The sequence below is a fragment of the Rosa chinensis genome, chromosome 5, assembly GCF_002994745.2.
Source record: "Rosa chinensis cultivar Old Blush chromosome 5, RchiOBHm-V2, whole genome shotgun sequence".
In the NCBI taxonomy this organism is placed as follows: Eukaryota; Viridiplantae; Streptophyta; class Magnoliopsida; order Rosales; family Rosaceae; genus Rosa; species Rosa chinensis.
The window spans coordinates 35,488,665-35,515,617 of record NC_037092.1 but is presented as its reverse complement, the minus strand read 5'-3'; the positions used below and the strand labels follow the sequence as shown (position 1 = coordinate 35,515,617).

The window sequence follows — 26,953 nt, the reverse complement described above, 5'->3', positions numbered from 1 at the left end:
CATTGAGGATAGTTAAGTGCATTCACACATCACTGTTCTAATGGCATTTCCATTTCTGCCTCATAAAACAAGTAAATGAGTATTAAACTCCCCTTTCACTACTAGGTGTCCTCATTTGTTTATTATTCCTGATTACTTGAAGCAGAATAAACAATTATGCATTTATGCAGTACATATAATTGATATAATATTTCATTTCTAAATAGTTGGCCGCGTATCCCGAATGCTCTTCTACCCTATATTTTACTACATACAGTGTTATATTTCTACAGTTATCTTCTACCCCCTTGAATTGACCAATGTCTACATCTGCTTCCATGTAAATCCAAACCCTGGCATTTGCTTTGAAGTTTGATGGGTCATTCTCTGAACATGAGATAGAGTATGATTTCAGTTTGGTCAATATGGATTCCCCCGTGAAGCTTTCTTTTCTTATATTTTACAAACCAACATCAATTTCAGCATCTGTAATTTTTGTGCCTTATTCTGTTACCACCACCTTCAAAACTTAATCTCCATTGTTAGCCTTAATATTTATAGCTCTTTGAGGCATCCGCTTTAGCCTAATATCTTGGAGGTGAATCCTAGGCAGGCAGCTAAGACAGCAAAGTAGAATTGTAAGAAACTATGGGGAAGAAAGTAAGCCAAACATCAGTGAAAATATCTAAGAAAGAGAAGAAGGAGTTTAACAGTTTGATTAGACTCTTGAGGCCTAAAGTCTACATCACTGACTGCTCAAGCTTCAAGACCCTTGTGCAAGACCTCACCGGCAACGGAAGCTCTAATATCTCAATCGCTACTTCCTCATCACACCCTCAGCAACAGCACAGAGTACCAGTTGTAGATGTTGAGGAGTATCAAGTAGAGCCTGAAAGGAGTACTAGTGGTAGTAGCGTGGATGTCTCAACTGATGCACCATTTGATTCTTCCGAGCTGTGGAACCAAGAAATGTTTATTAACGACCAAGAATTAAACCAACTGTGTCACCAGATGTATTCAGACGATACTACAACAACAAATATTTTAGAAGGTTCATCACCTTCAACAGCAGACCAAATGGTGGATGTGTTGCCATTTCAAGATCTTGAGTCATGGCTTTTGGGCACTGAGCCTTTTGATCCTTTCAACATTAACGGTTATGGTCAGATTGATCAAGAGGTCAGCATATTTGACTATGAGCTGTCAGGGCTACTATGATCAGATTGTTTGTTCTTCGAGTATTCGTTCTGCAGTCTGTAGATCGACTGTAATATTTTATTATTTTTCCCCTCTTCACAATTCAGTACATTTACATGTACATAGCAGTAGACTTATTTACTCAATGTGTATTATTTCTTTGTACAGAGAGCCCATTTGCCCTTTTACAAATTACTGTTTTTGTAATTTGTTCAATCTATACTTTACCCCATCCATGTTCAGTTCAAGATACTTGTACATTAATCAATATGACTGCTACTTTTGAAGATTCAATGGGGAAAATCGTATGGTATAGACGTATAGTTAGGTAATTTGGTGAATTTTGTAGATTCACAATTATAATGATCGACTCCATATTTACCAAAACCATTGCTGGTGCTTTCACCAAAACACGCATTCATTGCATCTTGATGATAGAATACCTTATGCTTTACCAAGTACTATGAACTTAAATGATCTCTTATTAAATGTTAAAAGACTTGGAATTGTACAACAGAGTGAGAGTATGGTGCACTCTTAATTTGGTTTTAGAAAAATTGAGTTTATAGATCTGAAATGAGAGCATCTTTTCGATCAATCAGCATGTTTGAGATTTTGCTACTTCTAGTTGCTATTCTACACACATTTCTCTGCATAATCACAAAGATAAACTCATCTGCACGTACGTCGATGTTTGTTTGCTCATCAATGCTTCTCACATGAACAGAACATTTCAACAAGTGGCGTGTACAATTAAGTTTGTTTGATACTAAGAGTGATAATTCTCAAACAATTTTTATTCAAATGTGCAATTACAATAAATGGAAATTATTCTATGCACCGACGGTGCAAATGACTAAACAGTTATAAGATGATCTCAACCCTTGATAATAACAATTTTAATAAACATATCGAAGGAACAACAACAAAACATAAGTTACATAACGACTCTAGCAAATAAAGTAGTACAGAATTACTAAACACAAATGAAATTCAAACCATAGTAGAAGTAAAACAACATTCTACTACTCAAGAGTCAAAACATGGAAGGAGAAGTGTAACTTATGACTACTAATAATTACCTGATGGTAATTAAGGCTTTTTCACTAGCCTCGTAATCAAATATAGGCTCCAGCGTCATTCCAAACAATGTCTTCATCAAATACTTTTGTAGTTACCGTTTTGGTCACAGGGCATTGAGGATTCCCTTTAGGAGATGTGTTTTTTGTTTTTATAATTATTATTATTATTATTTTTTTTTTGTATGGAGATCACACGGTTCTTCAAAGGCTTTCTAGGCTCAGAGACTAATCTGTGTCGGGGATCATGTCAAAATGCTTCCTCCCCCTGGCCACAAAGAATAGATTTGGATTTAACTCCAATCAGAGTCGGCGGGATTCAAACTCGGGTGTAGGGGTTCCACACTTGGAGGATCTTACCAACTCGACCACCTGTGGATTCCCTTTAGGAGATGTGTTAAGTTCATGACATTGGATCTTCTCTACAAGTATCGCAGATGAGGAAACTCTTCCTTCAACTTTTGAAATCCTATTTCCAATTTCCTCAAGTACTTGAGATGCAAAATTTCCACTGTCCACCTCTCCCCATGATCCAAGCTATGAAGCTCCCCACCCCTTACGTATAGCTTCTTCAAATTCTTCAGTTTTCTCGGGTTCAGCCATTGTAGTACTTTTGCTAGAGGAAGATCCAATTTTTCTAAATCTAGTGGAAACTCCAAGGACTGCAATGCAAGTTCTACCTTTTTCTCTGGAATAACCACCTCACATGATATTTTGAGGCACCGATCGAAGAGATGAAATTTCTTTGAAACTCATTGTGTAAGATCATACCTATTGCTATACCTATTGCACAGCAATAGATATGAACTAGCTATTATATTCTGTATGCATAAGTTAATGTAAATAAGCTATTTTGAATTCAAATATAAATACATTAACCAATATGTATATAAACTTATTAAGTAATCGAATTTAGTTTATATATTAGAATATCTGTTAAAGAATTTAAAATTCAAATGTGTGGTTATCCAGACAAATCTATTAGGATAGGAAACCAATGATTAACTAACACCATTTCTAAAACTTTGACCTAGCCTCCTCTGCTAGGGTTTACTTTCTAGGGTTCTAGAAAGCAAGATCTGATCTACCATGGATATGGAGATACTTAGTTGGAATTGCCGAGGGATCTGCAATGACATGACAAAGAGGGCGCTGAAGGATTTAATTTCCCAGAATCATCCTCAAATTATTTTTCTCTGTGAGACGAAGATCAGCACTCTTGCTGATTTCCGTGAATTGCACCGGGCTGTTGGATTTCCACACTCAAAGGAGGTGTTGAGTGATGATCTATCAGGAGGTTTGGCGATGTTCCGGAATGATGATGTACAAGCGAAGGTTTTGACTTTCTCTGCGCATCACATCGATTTGGAGATCGTAGGAGGTCCTGGAGATCCTCGTTGGAGGCTAACGGGATTCTATGGGTATGCTAGGACGATAGAAAGGGATCGGTCATGGCAACTACTAAGGGATTTACGTGATCTCGATTCTCTACCTTGGGCTGTTATTGGGGATTTCAATGAAATCCTGAATAATGGAGAAAAGATTGATGGTCTGCTTCGATCGGAACAACAGATGTGTGGATTTCGCGAAGCTCTTGGATATGGTGACCTTCTTGATTTAGGGTTTCAGGGTGCTATGTCTACATGGTGAAATTCTGACACACAACTCCGGTTAGATCGTGCAGTTTGTACACCCTGTTGGTGGGATATTTACAGGCATGCATGAGTGCGTCATCTAGCGCCCAGTGATTCTGACCATGTACCGATACTCTTACAAGCCAGCTCTGTTCCTTTGGCCAAAAGACAACGAGTGCACCGATTCAAATTCGAAGCTTACTGGCTTCAGCATAATGATTGTGACGAGGTTGTGAAGCAAGCATGGGCGACAGACGTGGCTGGAAGTCCTATGTACTGTGCAACCAAGAAGATTGAATTCACAAGGATACAACTTGATGATTGGCAGAAGAGAACCTTTAGGACTAGGCAACAACAGATGTTGGGGGTGCGTGCTCGTCTTGAGGAGTTACTAGATGTTCCTGTGTCGGTGGAGGTGCAGAATGAAAAGAAAGAGCTGATGAGCAAGTTTCAGAGGCTTCTTTCACAAGAAGAATCCTTCTGGAAGCAACGGTCCAAAGTGACATGGTTGAAGGAGGGGGATAGGAACACAAGCTTTTTTCATCGAAAGGCTGCTAATAGAAAGAGGAAAAACTTCATTCATGGCCTCTATGACGAGAATGGGAATTGGTGTGATGACGACGCAGGTCTGGAACGAGTTATCTCTACTTATTTTCAAAAGATGTTTACAGCTTCGAATATTGATGTTGAGGCAGTGAACAACACTTTAGCAGCTATATAACCATGTGTAACACAGGCAATGAATGTACAATTGTGTGCTAATTATACACAGGAGGAAGTGAGGACTGCCTTGTTTCAAATGTATCCCACCAAATCCCCAGGACCGGATGGCATGCCTCCGCTCTTTTTTCAGCATTAATGGGACACTATTGGTGCAGACATTACTGAAGCAGTTCGGAGTTTTCTCCATTCAGGTCAACTTCTTCGTGAAATTAATTTTACTCATATCTGCTTAATTCCCAAAGTAGATAATCCGGAAAATATGTCAGATCTGAGGCCTATTGCGTTATGCAATGTTATTTACAAGATTTGTTCTAAGGTGATAGCCAATAGATTAAAGCTAATCTTACCTGAGGTGATTTCTCCATATCAAAGTGCTTTTGTTCCCGGTAGATTGATTACTGACAATATCCTTGTGGCTAATGAAACTGCTCACTTTGTTCATAATAAGAGGGAGGGTAATGAAGGTTTTATGGCCTTGAAGTTGGATCTAAGCAAGGCTTATGATCGCATGGAATGGAGCTTTTTGAGAAAAGTTCTAGATAGGTTTGGCTTTACTCATTCATGGATTGATTTGGTGATGCAATGTATTAGTACTGTCCAGTATTCATTCTTAGTCCGTGGAAAGCCTCGGGGGCTTGTGATTCCTAACAGGGGACTGAGACAAGGGGATCCTTTGTCTCCATATTTATTCTTAATTGGAGCAGAAGGTTTCTCTGCTTTATTGCGCCAGAAACAAGAGTTAGGCTTGCTCCAAGGTATTAAGGTTTGTGATGGAGCCCCTTCTGTAAATCATCTTTTATTCGCCGATGATAGTATGTTATGTGCTCAAACTTCTTTGGAAGATTGTTACCAGATTCAAGAAGTTCTTGAAACTTACGGGAGAGCCTCAGGACAATTGGTTAACTTTGACAAAAGTTCAGTGGTATTCAGTAAAAATATGGACTCTGCTATACAAGAAGAAATATCCAGTTTGTTGGGAGTAGAAGTAGTTGCCTCCCATGAAAAATACTTGGGATTACCTACTTATGTAGGGAGAAAGAAAACTGCAACCTTTCAGTACATTAAGGAAAATTTGGCTAAGAAGCTATCTAATTGGCAAGGGAAGCTGCTTAGTGGTGCAGGAAAGGAAATTTTGATCAGGGTAGTAGCTCAAGCGTTACCTACCTATGCTATGAGTGTCTTCCAATTGACAAAGAATTTCTGTGAAGATTTGGAACAACTTTGTGCTAGGTTTTGGTGGGGATCTACAATGGATAAAAGAAAGATTCATTGGAAAACATGAAATGCTTTGTGTAATCCGAAAGAAGAAGGGGGACTAGGGTTTCGCAGTTTGGCTAGCTTTATTTCGGCGATGCTTGCTAAACAAGCTTGGAGGGTAATTTCTAACCCTACTTCTCTAGTTGCTCGAATTTTTAAGGCAAAATATTACCCTACAAGCTCATTTTGGTTGGCAGACAATCATTCTTTTCCTTCATATTCTTGGAGGAGTATTTTCTCTACAAGGGATCTATTGAAGCAAAGCACATATTGGCAGATTGGTTCTGGGACAGAGGTCAATATTTGGAATGATAATTGGTTGCCAAGCTTGCCTAGTGGTAGGCCTCATGAGACTGCAGCAGGTCTCTCTGAAGTAGCAGGTCTTGCTGAAGTGTCTCATGTTTCTGATTTGCGTACTACTAATGGTGATTGGAATTATGATATGATTGTTAGATTGTTTTCTTCAGAAGAAGTGGAGGTCATTTTAAGTGTGCCTCTAAGTTTGAGAAGGGTGGATGATAGACTGGTCTGGAAATTGGAAAGAAATGGAAAATATTCAGTTAAAACGGCTTACAGGTTCTCCTTCTCTCATTCTCCTTCTTGTGTACCTTTTGAGCTATCAGTTAACACTGATTTTTGGAAAAAATTGTGGAAAGTGAAGATTCCTAATTCGGCGAAGATTTACATGTGGAAAATGTGCCATAACATTCTCCCATCCATGGAAAGACTCATTTCTAAAAGGGTGGTGTTGGAGTCACAGGTATGTGTTTTGTGTGATAGTGCAGTTGAGACTACACTACATATTACTCGTGATTGCTCTTTTACAAGGCAAGCTCTCCAAAGTAAAGGAGTGTTGGCCCAAGTATGTTTAAGTTCTTATGCAATATCTTGTGATTTGTTGCATTGGTTAAGTTTGTGTCCATGACCTTTCGTTACTGCATTTGGGGGAATTTATCTATCTATTGTGGGGAATTTGGAAGGAGAGAAATAGCAGAGTTTGGGACAATAAAAGGTGTCATGCTATTGATGTGCTTCTTAAGTCTACTGCAAGATTGCATGAGTTTCAATTTCATAATACCAGACCGATTACTCAAGCGAGTGGTCGTTCTAGAATTGCTCGATGGAAAGCTCCCTCATCTGGCTTGTTGAAAATAAATGTGGATGGTTCTTTTCACCATGCAGGGCCGGTCCTAAGATTCTAAAGGCTTGAGGCAAAGAATTAAAATGTGGCCTCCTATATATACATATAAAAAAAATTTCGCCAAATAACAGTACAAAATTATGTATTTTGAATAAAAGTAAATATGAAATTAATAACAAAACAACAGTATATAGATATCTACTCCCTACATAAATTTCTGAATTACAAAACTAGTTAAATATCTTTTCAAAAAAAAAAAAACTAGTTAAATATATATATATATTTGTAAGCATCACTGAAACCTTGCTCGTCTCACATTTTTAGCTGCAAAAATACATATAGTCTTGTCATACCCATTTTTTTTTTCAATAGAAAAAAAAAAAAAAAAGTTGGCTAGGCTACGGAGTCCAAGAAAAATTAACATAAGTAAATGAAAAAAAAAAATGAAAGTGGTGGGCCACAGGGTCCAAGATGGTGATTGAAAAAGATTTTAAAAAAAAAAAGCAAATGAGCCATTCTTGTGATTTGAACTAGGGTGGGGAGGACCGGAGGACACATAATAACTACATTTCCACTGGAGCAACACACCTTATTTGGTTTATGAAGGAAACAATATACATATATACTATCCACAACGTACATACAAAAACTCCTGAGGCCCCCGGAAGCCGGTGGCCTGAGGCGGCTGCCTCAGGTGGCAGCCCTCAGGGCCGGCCCTGTCACCATGTCTCACGAATGGGAAGTGCTGGGTTTGTGGTTCGTGATGAATATGGCAGTATGGTTGCTGGTGGTGGGCGTCCTTTGTCTGGATTAATTTCGCCAGAACATGCAGAGGTTTTGGCATGTAAGATGGCAATTGAGTTTGCTTTAGATCAGAATTTGTTACCTGCTGTAATAGAGACTGATTCTGAGATGGTGCAACGACAACTATGTAACTCCGAAGGGCCTAATACTTCCTTGCTGGGCCGTATCTATGAGGATCTGAACTCCATATTGGCTTCAAATCCCAATTTGCAGATTACTCACACTAGAAGAGATGCCAACAAGGTTGCACACCTAATGGCTGCGCATGCTAGTTCTCTAGTACATGAATGTTTTTATTTTTCTCCTCCTTCCTTCTTATTAGCTGCTATTGCAGCTGAACGCTATCATATGTAATTTTCCAAATTCTCAATAAAGGCTGACCTCTTTTACCTAAAAAAAAAAAATCTATTAGGATAGGAAGTTATTTGACAGTTCCTTGATGGAAGGAACTGCCATGTAACTGCTGTGTTCAACAGCTTTATATATAGAATGGTATTTGTATTTGATCCCTGCTAGAACATAAAAACGCTCTCATTTAGTTTGTCCCATCAAGCAATAAAGAGAGATACGGTGTGTATCTAGGAGAAGATCAGATAGATAACGACAGCAGATCACCAGATGGATAACGGCAGCAATCCACCAAGTTAGTTTTATGATTTTATTTCATAACATTGATCTAACATTTGAGATAGTATACTTGAGTTATATGTTTATGTTTCATATTGAATCTAACAATTGGTATCAGAGCAACTATGCTCAGATTTAGATCAATGTTTATCTTAATGCAAATTTATATATATCCTGGGACTTGATGATAACATGCTGTTGTTCGTATAAATATATCTGCATATCAATTAAATACAAAGCGATAGTGACTTTTACTACTGTTATCTGTATAAACTGAGTATTGTTTTTATCGAATTATATAATGATTATTTGTTATATATATAACATGTGAAAATTGTATCTAACTTCAGAAACTACTGCATATTTCATGTAGATTCATATTGCTGCCAAAGTAGCCATGATTATACTGATATATGCAATAGGCTAAATAGAATTTTTCTTTCTGAATGTGTTCTGCATATGTATTCAATGCTATCAAAATAGTTGTAATGTATATGTATGAACATACATTCACAGTAGAAAACTTGAAAGTTTAAATTACAATCTAACTTCCAAAGCGGTTGGATATCAAGATTAGGCTTTCTGGTATAACATATGTATGATAATGAACATTCATAAATATATCGTTAGATATAAGTGTATCACAAATGAAACCAGCATCTTGAACGTGATATATGTTTATTTATCTATCTGTATGTGATTCATTTAAAATGTTTAGTCTATATGAATTAACATTTGGGATATGCATATGATTCTAGTATATAGTCAAACTAGAATATATGTTGAATGACTGATTTAAATTAATTTCATTCCAGCCATGCATTTTCCAATGAGCATTAATCAAATTGAATTGCTCAATGGATTGAATTTCAAGAAGTGGAAGGGAGACATAGAACTCAACCTAGGCATACTAGACTTTGACCATGTGTTGAGAGAGGATCCACTAGCAGAACTGACTGCTAATGCATCTAAGGAGGCCAAAGACAGGTATTCATAGTGGCATAGGCACAACAGGATGGCACTGATCTGTATGAAAAAGAGCATGACTGATGCTGTGAAGGGAGGCATTCTAGATTCTGAATTTGCAAAAGTTTATTTCAATTCCATTGCTGAGAAGTACAAAGTTTCTGACAAAGCTGAAGTTAGCACCCTGATGAATGCACTGACGGGAATGAAGTTCACTGGGCATGGAAGTATAAGGGAGTATATAATGAAAGGGATTGATATTGCTGGAAAATTGAAGGGCCTGAACATGAACATTGATGATCCTTTTCTGGTGCACATGTTGCTGAACTCTTTCCCAGATCAATACAGTCACTTGAAAAGCCTTTACAACACACAGAAAGAAAAATAGAGCCTAAATGAATTGATTTCCATTGGTGTGCAGGAGGAAGATGAAATGATCAAGAGGGGAAAGACAGTCAACATCAATTATGTTGCAAAGCCAAAAGTTAAGAAAAATTTTGGCAACAAGAACTTCAAGGCCAGTTCATCTAAATCTGCTGCTGTGAAAAATGACCTGAATGAGAATAAGTCTCTCAAAACCAGTGGTCCAATGAAATGTTTCTTTTGCAAGAAAACAGGTCATTTCAAGAAGGATTGTGAGGGATTCAAAAACTGGTTGAACAAGAAAGGTACATTTTTATTAAAATCAGTTTTTAACTTAGAGTCACTTGCATTTGTTGATGATAATTCTTGGTGGTTTGATACTGGCTCACCCATTCATATTGTTAATGCATTACAGGGATTATCAAGCATAACAATCCCAAACAAGAATGAAACAAGGGTATGCACTGCAAGTGCCCAAAGGGTGGCAGTTCAAGCTGTAGGAATTGTTAAATTAGTTTTCAAAAATCAGTTCGTATTAGTACTAGAAAATGTGTATTGTATTCCTTTAATAAAGAGAAACCTAATATCTGGTTCTCAATTTGTAATGAATGATGGTTTTAGTTTCTCCAGTAATAATAAGGCTATGTTTTTCTTTAAAAATATGTCTTGTTTAGGTGATGCAACATTAATCGATGGCTACTGGTGTGTTAATTGTTCCAATATTGTTGTTGTTACGCAAGTACAAAATCATGATATTTTCAACGTGTCCAAATCTTCTGATGTTAAAAGGAAAAACCAGCAGCATGTATCTTCTTTTCTTTGGCACAAAAGGCTAGGACATATTTCTAAACAAAGATTGCATGAGTTAGTTAAACAAAATATTCTTCCTGCATTGGATTTTAGTGATTTTAAAACCTGTGTGGATTGCTTGAAAGGAAAAATGACAAATTTGAGAAATTTCAGTTCTAAAAGAAGTGAATCATTGCTTGAGCTAATCCATACAGATGTTTGTGGTCCATTCCCAGTAAACACTATTTGTGGAAATTCTTACTTTGTGACTTTTATTGACGATTTTTCAAGGTATTGTTTTGTGTATCTGATTTCTGACAAGTCACAAGTTTTATATGTTTTCAAAATTTTCAAAACTGAGGTAGAGAGACAAACTAAACATCTTATTAAAGTAATCAGGTCTGACAGAGGAGGGGAGTATTATGGAAAACATTCAGAGAAAGGGCAACATAAAGGACCGTTTGCTATATATTTGGAACAATGTGGCCTCAATATACTACTCCATACACACCTCAGCAAAATGGTGTTTCTGAAAGAAGAAACAGAACTTTGATGAACATGGTTAGAAGCATGTTTTCCAGATCTTGTTTACCAAGATTTCTATGGGGAGAGGCTTTGAAAACTGCAAATTACATTTGCAATAGAACACCAAGCAAAGCAATTAAGAATACCCCATTTGAAAATTGGTGTGGCTATAAACCAAGCCTAAATCATCTACATGTTTGGGGTTGCAAGGCAGAGGCAAGAGTATACAATGGAGAAAATGACAAGCTTGACTCAAAATCAATAACTTCATATTTTATTGGTTATTCAGAGAAATCAAAAGGATTCAAATTTTACTACCGTTTAAGAACCAACAGAATTTTTGAGACACATAGAGCAACTTTCTATGATGAAATGTTTGATCAAAATGAAGATGTAAGTGAGGGGACCAGTGTTGATCAAATGTATAACAACATGGATGATTGGTTCATTTTTCCAGAATTTGTGCCACCTGACACACGGATGATTAGTGAAGAACTTTTACCAGCAGCACAAGGTGAAACACTCCTACCAGCAGCACAAGGTGAAGCACTCATACCAGCAGCACAAGGTGAAGCATTCATACCAGCAACACAAGTTGAAAATCAATCTCAAGCAGTCAATTTTGGAAATCAAAATTATCCACATGATGTTGTTCAGAACAGTGAAAATGCAGAAATCCCAACAGCAGAAGCACATGAAGTCTTGAGAAGATCAGAAAGATCAAGAAAATCTGCAATATCCAGTGATTATCATCTATATTTGACTGCAATTGAGTTTGATTTGGGGGAAGAAAATGATCCTGTTTCATTAAAAGAAGCTATGCAATCTAATAACAGCCACAAATGGAAGTTAGCAATGGAAGATGAACTTCAAAACATGTCAAAGAATGGAGTTTGGACATTAGTAGATAGAACTGCAGATTTGAAACCAATTGGCTACAAATGGGTTTATAAAACAAAAAAGGGATGCAAATGGCAAGATTGAAAGATACAAAGCTAGGCTTGTGGCAAAAGGATACAATCAGAAGGAGGGTATAGATTACAATGAGACTTTTTCACCAGTCTCAACTAAAGATGCCTTCAGAGTTATAATGGCTTTGGTTGCACATTACAATCTAGAATTGCATCAGATGGATATTATGACAGCATTTTTAAATGGAGACTTGCAAGAAAACATCTACATGCTTCAACCAGAAGGGTTCATTGAGGATGAAAAGAAAATCTGCAAACTCAACAAGTCCATCTATGGACTCAAGCAGGCATCCAAACAATGGTACTTAAAATTTGCTGCTATGATTTCAGATTTCGGCTTTGAAGAAAATAAATTAGATGAGTGTGTGTACTGCAAGGTTAGTGGGAGTCATTTCATATTTCTAATTTTATATGTGGATGATATCTTATTAGCCAGCAGCAATATTGGTTTGCTGAAAGACACAAAAGAATTTTTGATGAAGAACTTTGACATGAAGGACATGGGGGAAGCTCACTATGTACTTGGAATAGAAATTAGCAGATTCAGAAATCAATGCATGTTGGGGTTATCACAAAAGAATTACATAGATAAGATGCAGCTGAGATTTGATCTAGAAAAATGCAGATCAGGAAGTGCTCCTGTTTCTAAAGGTGATAAGCTGCACAAAGGGCAATGTCCTCAAAATGTTCTAGAGAGAAAAACCATGGAGAATGTACCTTATGCTAGATTGGTTGGAAGTCTCATGTATGCACAGGTTTGTACCAGGCCAGATATAAGTTTTCCTGTCAATATGTTGTCCAGATATCAATCAAATGCTGGACATGAACATTGGGTTGCTGGAAAGAAAGTTTTGAGATATTTGAAATCTACCAGAGATCACATGCTGGTATACAAAAGGATTGATGATCAAGAATTGAAAGTGGAATGTTATACAGATGCTTCATACAAACAGGACTTGGATGACTTGAAATCAACATCTGGATATATTTTCATGTTTGCTGGCAGAGCTATCTCATGGAAGACTAATAAGCAATCATTAACTGCTACTTCAACCTTTCAAGCAGAATACATTGCAATATTTGAAGCTACTGCACATGCTTTGTGGTTGAGAAATTTTATTTCAAGAATGAAAGTGGTGGATTCAATTGAAAGGCCATTGACCATTTACTGTGACAATGCAGCTGCTGTGTTCTTTTCAAAGAACAACAAAAGGACTTCTGGATCTAGAAACATTGATGTTAAGTATTTCTCTGTGAGAGAAAGTGTGAGAGACAATGAAGTAGAGGTGACCAAAATAGGTACAAAAGACCAACTTGCAGATCCATTGACCAAAGCATTGCCAGTTTCTGTGTTCATCAGACATGTGGAAAATATGGGAGTTTTAGGCAGTATTGATGGTTAGTTATGTATTTCACTAAGTTACTAGTATGTATTGCAACTATTTAGTAATGCATTGTTATTAATCATCTCAGTCATTATCAAGTTCATTCATATAATTTTGAATGAAATTGTTTTATTCAAATATAGTACTGCATAATTTAGTGTGTATATACATTCAGACGTTGCTGATTTCACATCAGCAAATATGCAGTTTGAATAACTCTATCAGGATCACCAATGCTTGTGAAAGTCGATTACTACATAACAAGCAATGTTCTAAAAAACGGCCGCCCAGGCCGCCTAGGCGCTGGGCGGTGAGAGGCCGAGGCAAGTAAGAGGGAATCGGCGGCATTAGGCGGAGAGAAGTTAGGCGGCCTGGGCGCCCGCCTGGGCGGACTGGGCGGACTAGGCGGTTCGGGCGTCTAGGCGGTTTTTTTTTTTTTTTTTTTTTTTAAATATGTTTGCTAAACACCTAAACCTAAACGAAGTTTCGTCGATCCCAGATCAGACCGCAGCTTTCGCTCTGTAGCTCCTCGTCTCCTCCAAGCCACTGCCTCACTCCTCGTCTTCTCCACGCTTCCACTGCTGCTCCCTGAGCCACCGCAACTCCCCAAGCCACCGAAGCTCAATTGCGCCCTTCCACAGTAGCTCCCTGAGCCATCGCAGCAGCCCCCGAGCCACCAAAGCTCCATTGCGCCTCTGCTCCACCACCTCAGACTTCCTCTGCTCCGCGCCGCCTTCAGACTCGCGATTGTCATTCCCAAAATTGACCCAATCGTCTATGCATTTCAGGAGTTCTCGTAAGTTCTTATCTTTAATCTCAAAAATTGAATTCAGATGCGATTTGATGATTATGTTTTGCTCCGGAATTTGATTGATGAAAGAAAAAAGTGAAATTTTGATTGTTTTGGAAGAGAAGTGAAAGAAAAGTTTGAAAATTTGATTGGTTTATATGGTAGAAGAGAGTATGCAGTAGCTGATTTGAGCTGGGCTAAGCTCAATTTTACAGCTTCAGAAGATTGATGAATGCCAATTAATTGTTCTGTATTCTGGATATCTGGGTAAACTAGAAAAGTGATAATCTGGGTAACTGGGTTTGATTGTTTGAATGTTTGATAATCAATCTGCTTGTTGCTGAATGTTGATAATTACTGCCTCTAAATCTGATTTGTATGAATGCCATCGTTACTCTGCTAGTATGCGAATTTCAATTTCTTCTGGAATCTAGATATGAAACTAATGAAAGTATGAAACTGTTGGTTTGTTGTTGGCTTTTGAGTTGTTGGTTTGTTGTTGACTTGTTGCCTTGTTGGTTGAGTTTATTGTTGAATGTTGATAACTTGATATGTTTTAGACTTTTACCGACTTTGTGTCTTTGTCAAAGACCGAAGACTTGAAGACTCTTATTGTTGAATTTGTTTTATTGTTTTTGTTTTATTTGTTTCATTGTTTGTTTATTATTTGTTTTATAACTTTTATTGTTTTTGTTTTATTTGTTTCATGCTTTCATTGTTTGTTTATTGGTAGGGTAAAATAGGATGGCATCTTCCGGAGGATCTAATGCTACTAATGAAGTGGATAGATCATTGAGGCGTGGGTCAACCGATGTTGGATGGGACTTTGCGGTATTGGCGGATCCACACAACTTAGACAAGTTGAAGTGTAAGTTGTGTGGGAAAGTGGTTAGTGGTGGAATACATCGAATGAAGCAACACATTGCCAACATCAAGGGAAATGTTGCCTCATGCAATAATTCTACGGATGCCGATAAAGCCAAATGTATAGCCGCAATAGAGGGAGCAAAACTTAAGAGAAAGCAAAAGGATATGCATGAGAAGGAAGTGAGGGAAGAAGTTGAAGTTACTCATTCCCATGATGTAGAAGATGTAGAAATTGAAGGGCCAAGTTTGTCAAGAAAAAGGCCGCACTTTCTTGGGCCTATAGACAAGTTTGCATCTTCAATCACTCCCGATTCTTCAATTGATGGAAGCAAGAAGATGCGTCAACAAAACATTAATGATGCAATTTGGAAGGAAAGAACACATAGTGTGCATCAATGGTTGGCTAGGTGGGTGTATGAAGCCGGCATTCCATTTCATGCCATTGATAATGATAGCTTCAAAAGATTTGTAGAAGCGGTTGGTCAATTTGGCCCGGGTTACCGACCTCCAACTCAATACCAACTAAGAGAGCCATTGTTGAAGGAAGAGGTTGAGAGGACGAAAAATTCACTCAAGAAGCATGAAGAAGAGTGGGCAAAGAATGGTTGTTCCATTATGACCGATGCTTGGAGTGACCGAAAAAGAAGAAGTATTATGAACTTGTGTGTTAATTGCAAGGAAGGCACTACTTTTCTTTCTTTAAGGGAAGATTCGGATCAATCACACACCGGGGCCTATATCTTTGAATATGTTGACAAATGCATTGAAGAAGTTGGGGCACAAAATGTTGTTCAAGTAGTGACGGATAATGCTACTAACAATATGGCGGCGGGGAATTTGTTGAAGATAAAGAGGCCAAATATATTTTGGACTTCATGTGCCACTCATACATTGAATCTCATGCTTCAAGGGATTGGTAACCAACCAAAATTCAAAGGAGTGATTGAGAAGGCAAAGGCATTCACTATCTTTATCTATGCACATCACAAGACATTGGCTTTGATGAGGAAGCATACAAAGAAAAGAGACATAGTGAGGCCGGGAGTCACTAGATTTGCCACTTCCTTTCTAACTTTGCAAAGCTTGATGGAGAAGAAGAGTGAGTTGAGGTGTATGGTTGCTTGTGATGATTGGACCGCTTGCAAACATTCTAAGAGTGCTAAGGGGAAAACGGCATATAATACCGTATTGAGCACCTCTTTTTGGAATGGGGTAACACTTTGCTTGAAAGTGTTTGCTCCTTTGTTTAAGGTGCTTCGCCTTGTGGATGGGGATAAAAAGCCATCAATGGGCTTTTTGTATGGAGAATTACTCAAGGCAAAGGAAGACATTAAAGAGGCATTCAAACATCAAGAGGCCAATTATCGACCAATTATAGAGATTATTGATGAGAAAGCCCGTGGTCGTCTTGATAATCCATTACATTTGGCGGCTTATCTCTTGAACCCCTATTACTTCTACAAGGATGAAGACATTCAATATGATCATGTTGTCATGGAAGGGTTCTTTCTTTGTGTGGAGAAGTTCTATCCCGATGACCTTGAGACCCAAAGTGTGGTGACAAATGAAGAATTGTTGATGTATAAGAGCAAAGGGGGTGGATTTGGAAGAGCAATAGCTAAGTTGGGATGTGCAAAGAATGATGACAAGTATGATCCGGGTAAGAAACTAAGACTTTCATTATTTTGTGAAAATTAGAAGGCATGATATTTATTTTGTTTAACTCATGATATTTATTTTGTTTACTTATTGTTATTGTTTTGTTTGTGGCTTTGTGCATATGTAGTTGGATGGTGGTCCAATTATGGAAATGGAACACCCAAATTGCAAAAAATGGCTAGAAGAATACTCTCTTTAACTACAAGTTCATCCGGGTGCAAGAGGAATTGGAGTACTTTTGAGGGAGTAAGTGTTTTCTTTCAAATGCCTAGAATAATACTCTCTCATAATGGTTGATTTGTTACTAATATTTATATATATTTTTTATGTAGATCCATACAAAGAAAAGGAATAGACTAGATGCTTCAAGATTGAATAATTTAGTCTATGTCCAATTCAATGCCAAGATTATCAACAAAAAGAGAAGGGCTCAAGAGTTGGGTGTGGATGTGCTACTTGGTAATGAAGCTAGCAAGGCTCAAGGGTGGATTGTGGATGGTGGTGATGAAGAAGATGACTCGGATATTATTAGTGAAATTGAGGGAGAGTCTTTGGGAGTGGATAGTGGGCTTAGGAGAAGTTCTAGAAATGTAGAGGTAAGAGAGCTTCATGATGAAGATTTTGTATCGGATGAGGACACGGAAGAGGAGGGAGAAGAAGAGGATGTTGAGTTTGAGTCCGACACTGAAGGAGTCTTGGATGGATATGGAGAGGAAGAGTTAGAGATTTAGCCATTTAGGCTTGCAATTGTTTTATCACTTTAGTCTTTAACTCTTTATGTATGCTTATTTAGGACTCTTAAAATTTGAACATTCTAGGTGCAATTTTATAACTTTAGTCTTTAATCTTTATGGATGCTTATTTAGGACTCTTAAAATTTGAACATTTTAGGTACAATTTTATAACTTTAGTCTTTAATCTTTGTGGATGCTTATTTAGGATTCTCTTAAAATTTGAACATTCTAGGTGCAATTTTATCACTTTGGTCTTTAATCTTTATGTATGCTTATTTAGGACTCTCTTAAAATTTGAATATTCTAGATTTTTTGGTGCAATTTTATTACTCTTTGAGTTTTTATAAGTTTATATATTTTTAATTACATAAATAAAAGCTATAAAAATTAAATAAAAATTAAAAAATACAAAACCGCCTAGGCGCCACCTAGGCACCCGCCTAGCCGCCTGGGCGCTCCTCCCCATCCCACCGCCCGACTAGCGCCTAGCGATTTTTCGAACCTTGATAACAAGCATGATCACACTTGAGGTAATCCATGTAATTTTGATTACTATGATGTGATTATAAAAGACTGGCAACTTGCTAATTTGTCATTCTCTTCTATGATTCAGCTTAGTAAATCTTAATTGACAGGGTTTTGTAAAACAGATAGTATTTTTGAATTCAAGTGCACAATTAAGAAATAGGTTATTTACATGGTATACATCATACAATATCTAGTTCAGTGGGAGATTGTAAGATCATACCTATTGCACAGCAATAGATATGAACTAGCTATTATATTCTGTATGCATCAGTTAATGTAAATAAACTATTTTGAATTCAAATATAAATACATTAACCAATATGTATATAAACTTATTAAGTAATCGAATTTAGTTTATATATTAGAATATCTGTTAAAGAATTTAAAATTCAAATGTGTGGTTATCCAGACAAATCTATTAGGATAAGAAGTTATTTTGACAGTTCCTTGATGGAAGGAACTGCCATGTAACTACTATGTTCAACAGCTTTATATATAGAATGGCATTTGTATTTGATCCCTACTAGAACATAAAAACGCTCTCATTGAGTTTGTCCCATCAAGCAATAAAGAGAGATACGGTGTGTATCTAGGAGAAGATCAGATAGATAACGGCAGCAGATCACAAGATGGATAACGGCAGCAATCCACTAAGTTAGTTTTATGATTTTATTTCATAACATTGATCTAACATTTGAGATAGTATACTTGAGTTATATGTTTATGTTTCATATTGAATCTAACACATTGAACTCCGCATTTTGAAATTTCTTTTCAACTGATGATCTCTGCCGGTGCCAGCCATCATATTTTCAGTTTGAAGGAATGGCAGAGGACGCTTTAAAGTTTCTCTTCTTTAAGTCCTTTGAGGAGCTAGACGCTCTCAATTATCCAGAAGAGTTCCTTTTTCTTACTTGGTTGAGTGTTCTCTGCTAATCAAACAGATAAAAACAACAAAGCGAGATAAACACTGGATGATCCAACAAGGACGACAGCAAGCACTTCAACATCTTAGAGAACAGCTTCTTAGTAACAAAACTATGTCATTGTTATACGAGCTCAACTACGCGTTGGCAGAGTAGCGTCGTGCCTACGTACGTACGAAGACACTACCAGTGCTACCATGCATGCAGATCGAGCTAGCGGCTGGCCGAAATCAAATATCCGATGCCGGTGACTATGATGAAACCTTAAGCTCCACTCTCGTCCTCAGCCTCCTCCGATCGCCTCCCACGCTGATTCAATTCTCCTATCAATCTGCGGCGATTCGGCCGCGGCCTACGTACCATGAGATCTTGGAGAAGTAAAACTGTAAAGTACGTTGATCTCCGGCGATGGACTAATGCTGCAGATGATAGAACAGGAAGAGAGGAGATGATTCCAAGGGCTCAGCTCATGCCGTTTTCGATAGACCTTTCCTTCCTCAAAAGATGGATTAGGCTTGATCTTGACAAGCCAATTACACAAGTTTTTACTTTTTGAAAGAGTGAACGTCTGATCTACAATCGGTGAAAAATGAGAATTAAATGACTTGTGGAAAACAAGCAATTTTTAACGGTGCCTAATTTAATACTGCCTCTCAACTTAGTTGAGGTATGACAAAGCTCCTCCTCCGTACTTCTGTAGTTATGACGTGGTTAGTGATACGGACAAGTTCATGTCACAGTTTATTGATTCACGTTATAGTACATGTCACAATCCAAGTTGTTGATCGTGTCACTTTTTGAAGCCCCAAGTCCAAGTCATTGACTGAAAGTTGACCAAGTCACTAACTAGGAATGTCACAGTTTATGTCATAGTACATGTCACAATTCATGTCATTTATATCACAGTTCATGTCACAATAAGTCACTGACCATGTCACTTTTCGAATCTCCAGGTGCCAACTTCATTAAAGAAAGCAAAGCTTTGATTCTATGATCAAAAGAATCAAGGCAAGTACTTCCTTATAACCACTAACGTCATTACATACACCTTTATTATACACCTTTATTATACAACTCCAAGAGATCACATTTCTCTTGGGCATTTCATCAAACACCTCTCCTACAACATCAATCAAACCCACTTTCGCGTATGCATCTATGATGGAATTCCAAGATGGCAAATCTGGTTGGTTAATTTCATCAAATACTTGGCGTACAAGCATCAAATTGCCACAAGCCGAGTACATGTGAATGAGCGAGGTTTGGACAAAGGGGTCCTGATCGAACCTGAAGAGAAAGACAGTCATGGATTCATTTAATGATTGGAGGTAAGGAAGGGATTTGAAGAATTGAATGAGGAAAGGGAATGTGCGGTTGTCGGCCTTTGGTACCTGTTCAACATCAAGCGAAGTTGTGAGGCAGTAGAGCTTCTTAGTTGGAGCATTGAGGTCTTGATAGGGGTTGTTGAGCTTCGTGGTAGCAGCGGTGATCTAATCATCGACGACGGTGGTTGGTTTGGTTGAATCAGCCATGATCAAATTGTAGAGAAAAGGGAATCTGGGTTTTGGTGAATTTAAAAATGGCTAAAATATCGAATATCGAATAAATATTGATAGTCTGAGGAAATTCCTATCTAAAGTAAATATTCGAAAAAAATAATAAAAAATTAGAAAGTAACATGAAAATTATTAATGAATTTTCATGAAATGTTTACATGATTAGTTACCTATTGTATTTCAAAAAAAGTGTTTGATAAACTTAATTGTATAATGATTGTAGTAATTTAGAGTATAATAAGATACATTGACATGACAAATAAAGGAAACTCCATATGAGAAATCTCAAAAATTACTTAAATAGGAGACTAGGAGAGTTAATGATTAATTATAATAATATTTTACAATTGTAGGGGCACTTTTTATCGGAGTTGTACGTGGATATTCATGGGTAAGGACCCAAAACTTTGCCCCTTTATCTGAGTTGGCGAAGACTAGGCCCAGCAAACTTCGAAGGACCTGAGAATCCTAGGAAGCTTGCTGTTGTGTTCTTCCCGGCATCTCCTTGTATATGCACGGCAGTGAGTTGATCATTTCAAAAGAGGCTTGGCAAGATGCATGTGGCGTGGGAGCTAGAAAGGCATGAGTTTCAGAAGAAGATATCTCGGCAATGATGGCACATTGGTTTAGGTAGATAGAATAAAAGATTTAGGTAGGATATGAATTGGAAAGGATGGAAAACTAAAGGTGGAATTGGGAGAGATGAAGCATGGCAGAAGAAGAATGCTAGAGACCTTGCTAGCATACCCCATTCTGATCCCCCCCCTCCTTGGTTACAGCAGTAGCTATTTATATGCAATTCTAGCAGCCAAAGGAATCTCGGCGGAAGGTCTCTACTACTGGGTAAAGAGATGGCTTGGGTTAAATGCATGTACTGGATTTTGTATTGCCTCTTGATCTGTCAGGTTTTGTCTAAAGAAGATTATGGAATAGGTTTGGCAGATTTTCTGCCGTGAAATCTGCTGCTGGGATTGCAATCCCAAGATTTCTGCTGTGTTGCTGGGATATGTGCTGCTGGGATTATGGGATTATGTTATGCGGCTAGGATCAAGAATCCTATGTTTAGCATTTACTATTTTGTTTGGTTCTAAAGAATTTGGGCTTGGGTTTTTGGGCTCTCTCTCTTCTTCACTTACCCGTATTAAGAGTTAGGCTGTTGGGTATGAATTTTGGTCCCAAGTCCAAAATTATCAACAAGCCTAAAACTAATAACGAGCCTCATGCAATTCCGTTACCTTCCACACCACACCCATTCTTGTAAGCCCCAAGTGCGTGAATGTGGCTTGGGTCCACGTGCGTGGCGTGATGTTTGCAGGTGTAATTTGCCTCAAAATATGAGTTGGGCTTAAAACATGAATTGGGCTTGTTAGCTGGAAATTTGGGTGTCAACATTAGCCCCCTTGATTATGTAGGCTATGCAATGACTATGAAATAAGCTACAGAATCAATAAGAAAGTAATCTAAGGTGAGCATGAAAACCAAGTGTATAGAAGCATGGAATTTGAGAGAGTTAGCCGCATGAGAATTTGAAGTATTTGCATGATTTGCATTAAAGAAGAGTGCATGTGTTTACGAGGACAATGAATAAAATAAGTAAGCATAAGATAATGAGAATGAGTTAAGTAAAAGTAAAGTTGATAACGAATTAGAGTAAAATGAGAGTGAACTTGAACTCGAAAAACGGAATGACCAATACGGTTAGAAGCCGCGTATATGTTTTGTAAAGCATGAGCATAATTGATTTAATGAATTGAAGATTTTGAAATTAAGCGAATAAGTATATGCATGAAACAAACATGGATTGTGAAGAAGAACATGTGTGTATGCTAAGAGTGAATTTGAAAGTAAAGCATGTCCATGTTTCAACACAGAATAGAAATAATATTGTAAAGGCTTGTAGACACGAGGGAATGAGAAAATTTTAGACATAATGAAAAAAAAAAGCGTGAATGGTCAAGCATAGTTTGCGGATTTAAGTAAGCAATGAGCAAGAGAGGATAATCATGAGATTTAGAAAATAAGTTGTTCTTTTGGAAATGAAGAACGTGAGTATGAGTAGATGAATGAGTAATTTGGCAAGTGGAAATAATAAGCTAAAAATGCGAAGAGTAGAAATGATTTTTGACTTCAAAGTTGATGACGAAGAGCATAACAATAAGAGTATATGCAAAATAATTGGCAAATGAAAAGAAAGTTAAAACGAAATAGGTAAGTATGTGTGTTAAATATGATACGTGGTTAGAGTAAAGTAGGATGTGCAGAATAAAAATAGAGAGCATAAAAGTATTTATTTGCATTTGGCTCATAGATATGCTTGATGGTTTGCTTCGCATGGTGTGTGAAAAGTTATATTTTCTTTGCTTGGCTTCTACATGCTTGATTATGTGTAGAATGAGAGTTTGCTTTATGCTTGAGCTTGTGGAAACTATGCTTAGGCATGTGCATTGATAGTTTTAGCTTAATGTTGCCTTAATCATTTAGCTGACCAAGGGAGAGTGCGTGGACTTTGAAATGTACATGCTTAAGAGAATAGGCTTGGCATGACTTATACGATCTATGATAGATGCATGACCTTGACAAAGAGATGCTTGGCACGGGTGATTACCAAGTGCTTGGTGTGAGCTTGAATAAGACTAGGCATGTCTTTTTTGGTCATGAATTCGCTTGGAATTGTGTTTAGCTTGGCGCGGCTTGGAGTATGCATTTGCTTATCGTACTTATGAATTAGCATATAGCAAGTGCTTGGCATGAGCTTGAATAAGACTAGGCATGTCTCTTTTGGTCGTGAATCCGTTTGGCATTGTGTTTAGCTTAGCGCGGCTCGGAGTATGCATTAGCTTATCGTACTTATGACTTAGCATATGAATTAGTAATATACGTGAAAGTGTGATAAGTGTCCTCTTAAATATATTAAATGATTAAGAGAGAGTGCATGGGCATGAGCTTCAGGAGGTAAGCTGAGTACTCATGGCAAGTGCGGGCTTGAACTTTGACTAATTGCTTGTTGCATCATGGAATTTTGAACAGATTGCTCATATTTATGACTTCCATTAGATTCTGCTTTAGGATTGTATATGAATTATGAACATATTTATGACTTCCATTGGATTCATAAACCATGATTCAATTATGTGCATGACTGAGGCGTACAAATTTCAACTGATATGCAAGTAGCTTCGATATAGGTGTGGTTCTTCACTGATTGCGGTGATCACCGCGGCAACTGATCACCTTAATCGCATAGCCCCCAAGTGTCAAAGCATATCATTTAAGATACTGGTTGCTTTTGGAGAGTGATGGACTGCCTCTTTCTTGGAATTGGCTTGATTGAGTATTGATTGCTTGCTCAAATGGTTTTGGCTAGAGAAACAGGCACCAGAAATCCTTTGCGTGCATTTCTACAATACTTGCAATAATAGAGTTGTCCGTACGTAGGACTTCATGTTGGCTAGCGAGTACCGATAATACGTTTGCTTGAGCTTTCTCACATAAGAAGTTGCCCGATTGGGTGAGTATACCTCTCAAAAATAAGCAAGTGAGTAGTAGCTCATTCAAAATATTTAAATGACTAAGTTAAAACATGATGTGTTCATGTAGCTTTGTTGAGATGTTTGAATAAATATTACGTGCACCAATTGAATGGAAGCACAAGTGGTGTTATCGGCACACTAATGTGCACTGGAGACCACAACTTGGTGGCATGCCTAGTTCTTATGAGCAATCAACTAAAAGAGAGTAATGAAGCAACTCATAAATAGCAATGTGTAGAGGCATTGGAGCCTTATATCAATCTAGTGAATACAGGGGACACACTACCCCGACATAAAGGTTTGTCCATTCTTCATGGAAGATTAAATTCTATGTTTGATTTGCGACACAACATGCATGGCAGTATGGGACCAAAGGTTGATATAGTTGAAATAATTGTCATAAAACATGGTATCACATAAGGCTGAGGCACGAACTTTGATGCATGTGCTTTGTATGTGTAAGCAAGGGTATGCATGAGGACTACGTGTCAATTATAAACCATGGAAGCCATATTAAATGAATCTAGCATGTTTGCGTGTTGAAAGTGTGTTAAAGTGTACCAAATCAAGATTGATCATTCATCGCAGCAAGTATTGCTAGCAGAGAGCAGTTTTTGAGTTTCCCACTGTCCTATACCATGAATAAATAAATCTGTGGAGCTTTTGACCTTCATATATATGTATATGATTTGTGAATTAGAATTATTGACCACCTTGCTTATATGATATATGTGTGAGGTGGAGTGAAGACATATCTCATATTGAAGCAAACAGAAGCAAACAAATTAGATGAGCCCAAGCATGATAGTCTCGACAGGTATACATATTTTAGTGGTGCCCATGTTCAATGAGATAAAAGCAAAAAGAATACTTAACTCTTTTGAAGCGGTTCACTTTGTTGGAACCTCCGCTGTCTGGAGGTTGTCTTGGGAAGAAAGTGCAAGTTGTATCTCTGGTATCTGGTGATATTTATTGGAGTACCGCGACTTAATTCTTCGCTGAAGCAGAACCCGCACATCCCATGACTGATGATAACCCAACAAAGATATAAACTTTGAGTTCACCTTAGATTGCCCAATTTCCCATGTTGGTTGTTCTCATCTTGGCAAGCAGATGTTGGAATGGGTTTAGTTCTGGGAGATTGGGTCGCTGCTGGGGGTTGAGTCACCGGAGAAGATGACGACTTGCTGCCGGGAAGTCAAATTGCTGCTGGTGCATGTAATTGCGCCCGGGATGAGTGTCCAACGTGCCATGATGAGCGACTACTGCCGGTACGTCGAACTACAGCCGGTAATGCAAAGGCAGCGAGCATACTAAAACTAACATTACCGAGAGACAGTGTTCGCCTAGACTTTGCATCACGGAGGACTAGATGGGGCTGTCCCAGGTATGGACGAGCGAGGTAGAAGAGAATTAGGAGTTCATATTCGGGTGTGGTCGGCGTCGATGTGGCGACCCGGAGATCGGATTACCACAGCGCCGCCTCCCCAAGGAACCCTACACCCGCGACACTTGGAGTAAGTGTTTTGGGCCTAGAATTCCTCAAAGAGACAAGGCCTTTGGGTTGGAGAACAAGAAATCTATAAGCCATAAATTCTTGGGCTTGTATAGTGGGCTTGGCTCGTAATCACAAGATTACGAACTAGGCGAATAAGAGGAAAGGAAGGTGGTGTTGAGTTGAGTTTTAGAACCTATGTCAATTTTTAGTTCTTAGCCCAAGTTTGCATTAAGTTCATTAAATGATAATTTATGTGAGTCTTCTAGGTCTAGCCCGCTAGGACCTAAACTCAAATGGAGGTTCTAACCCTAGGGTTCTACTTTGGTGGTAAGCAATCATACACATCATCAACCATACATAATGTTACAAAAATTTAGTGAAATCAAGCAAGCCAAAAAGAAATAAACTTTAAATAAAACAAATTGTGTCCTCCAAGGATTATCCTCCGTACCCAAGCTTCAATAACAACAGCCTGCAAAACAAACTAAAGTAGGGGTTAGGTTCCTACATCCAGTCATTGCCCATGCCCGCCCCCATATCTAAGTTTAAAAACATGAGTTATCGTTTTGAATAAAAGAAGTAGATAAAAACCGGTTTGCGCTTCCACGTGATCGTCACCACATAGCTACAATCCCACGGCAATTGATCATCTTTCACACTTCCATCACAACCGTCCATCTAGCCAATCACTTTTCGTAATTCAATAATCACAAGGCTAGAGACAAAGGGGAGATAACAATAATCAAGGGCATGGTGCACACTGCCCACCACCGGTGGCTCAAGGAGGAACTGACCTCTCCTTACATCCCCATCAATTGCCAACACATCAATCCAATCCACGCAAACCATTTCCAGTTGTAAAAACAGATAATTTCCAAAACATGCAAGAGGCCTCATATAAAACATAGTATATGCAAGAAAAGCATAGATAGAGTTAAAGGCATCCCCTACCTGGAACTCGAGCTTTCTCTTGCAGCACTTGGCCTCAATGCAACCTTGTAGCAACCACCACTTCACAAGATCCTACCAAGATATCAAGCCTAGACCAAATAAGTGACATTAATCACGATAAACTAGGCTAGCTATTCACTCACATGACTCTCCGAAGAAAACATTTCCTTTAACCTAATTAGTAACTAATAACCAGACCATTTGGGTTCCAATAAGGAGTTTGTTGTTAGGAAGAGGGGGTAAGAACACTTTTTAAAAGACAAGTTGCTGAAAACTGAAAACAGAGTTTTAAAGGAGCTGTCAAGGGTCACAGAATTGTTCAAAATACTTGAGGTAAATTCTTGAGAAATTTTGAAAGAAGGATGGCTTGACAACCAACTCAGTAAGATTGAAATGGTTATTGAATTTCAAGTGAAACCAAACAAAGAGTAAAGGTTTTAAAGGCTGAAGTAAAAAAATGTGCAGATTCTTTCC

At 38.0% G+C, this 26,953-nt stretch overlaps 1 protein-coding gene across 1 annotated transcript; it reads left to right on the top strand.

Annotated features, from left to right (window-relative positions):
• The first annotated feature begins 14,974 nt into the window (after positions 1-14,974).
• On the top strand, positions 14,975-17,487 carry LOC112203718. Its single transcript, XM_024344641.1, has 3 exons — positions 14,975-16,757; positions 16,884-17,002; positions 17,089-17,487. The coding sequence occupies exons 1-3, from the start codon at positions 14,975-14,977 to the stop codon at positions 17,485-17,487; spliced, it is 2,301 nt and encodes a 766-aa protein (XP_024200409.1).
• The last annotated feature ends 9,466 nt before the right edge of the window (positions 17,488-26,953 follow it).

What these genes read in the sequence shown, in the direction of transcription:
- LOC112203718 (XM_024344641.1), top strand. Translation starts at nt 14,975, where the DNA reads ATGGCATCTTCCGGAGGATCTAATGCTACTAATGAAGTGGATAGATCA. An exon ending in TGATGACAAGTATGATCCGG is followed by an intron (nt 16,758 to 16,883) that starts GTAAGAAACTAA and finishes GTGCATATGTAG; the next exon opens with TTGGATGGTGGTCCAATTAT. An exon ending in ATTGGAGTACTTTTGAGGGA is followed by an intron (nt 17,003 to 17,088) that starts GTAAGTGTTTTC and finishes TTTTTTATGTAG; the next exon opens with ATCCATACAAAGAAAAGGAA.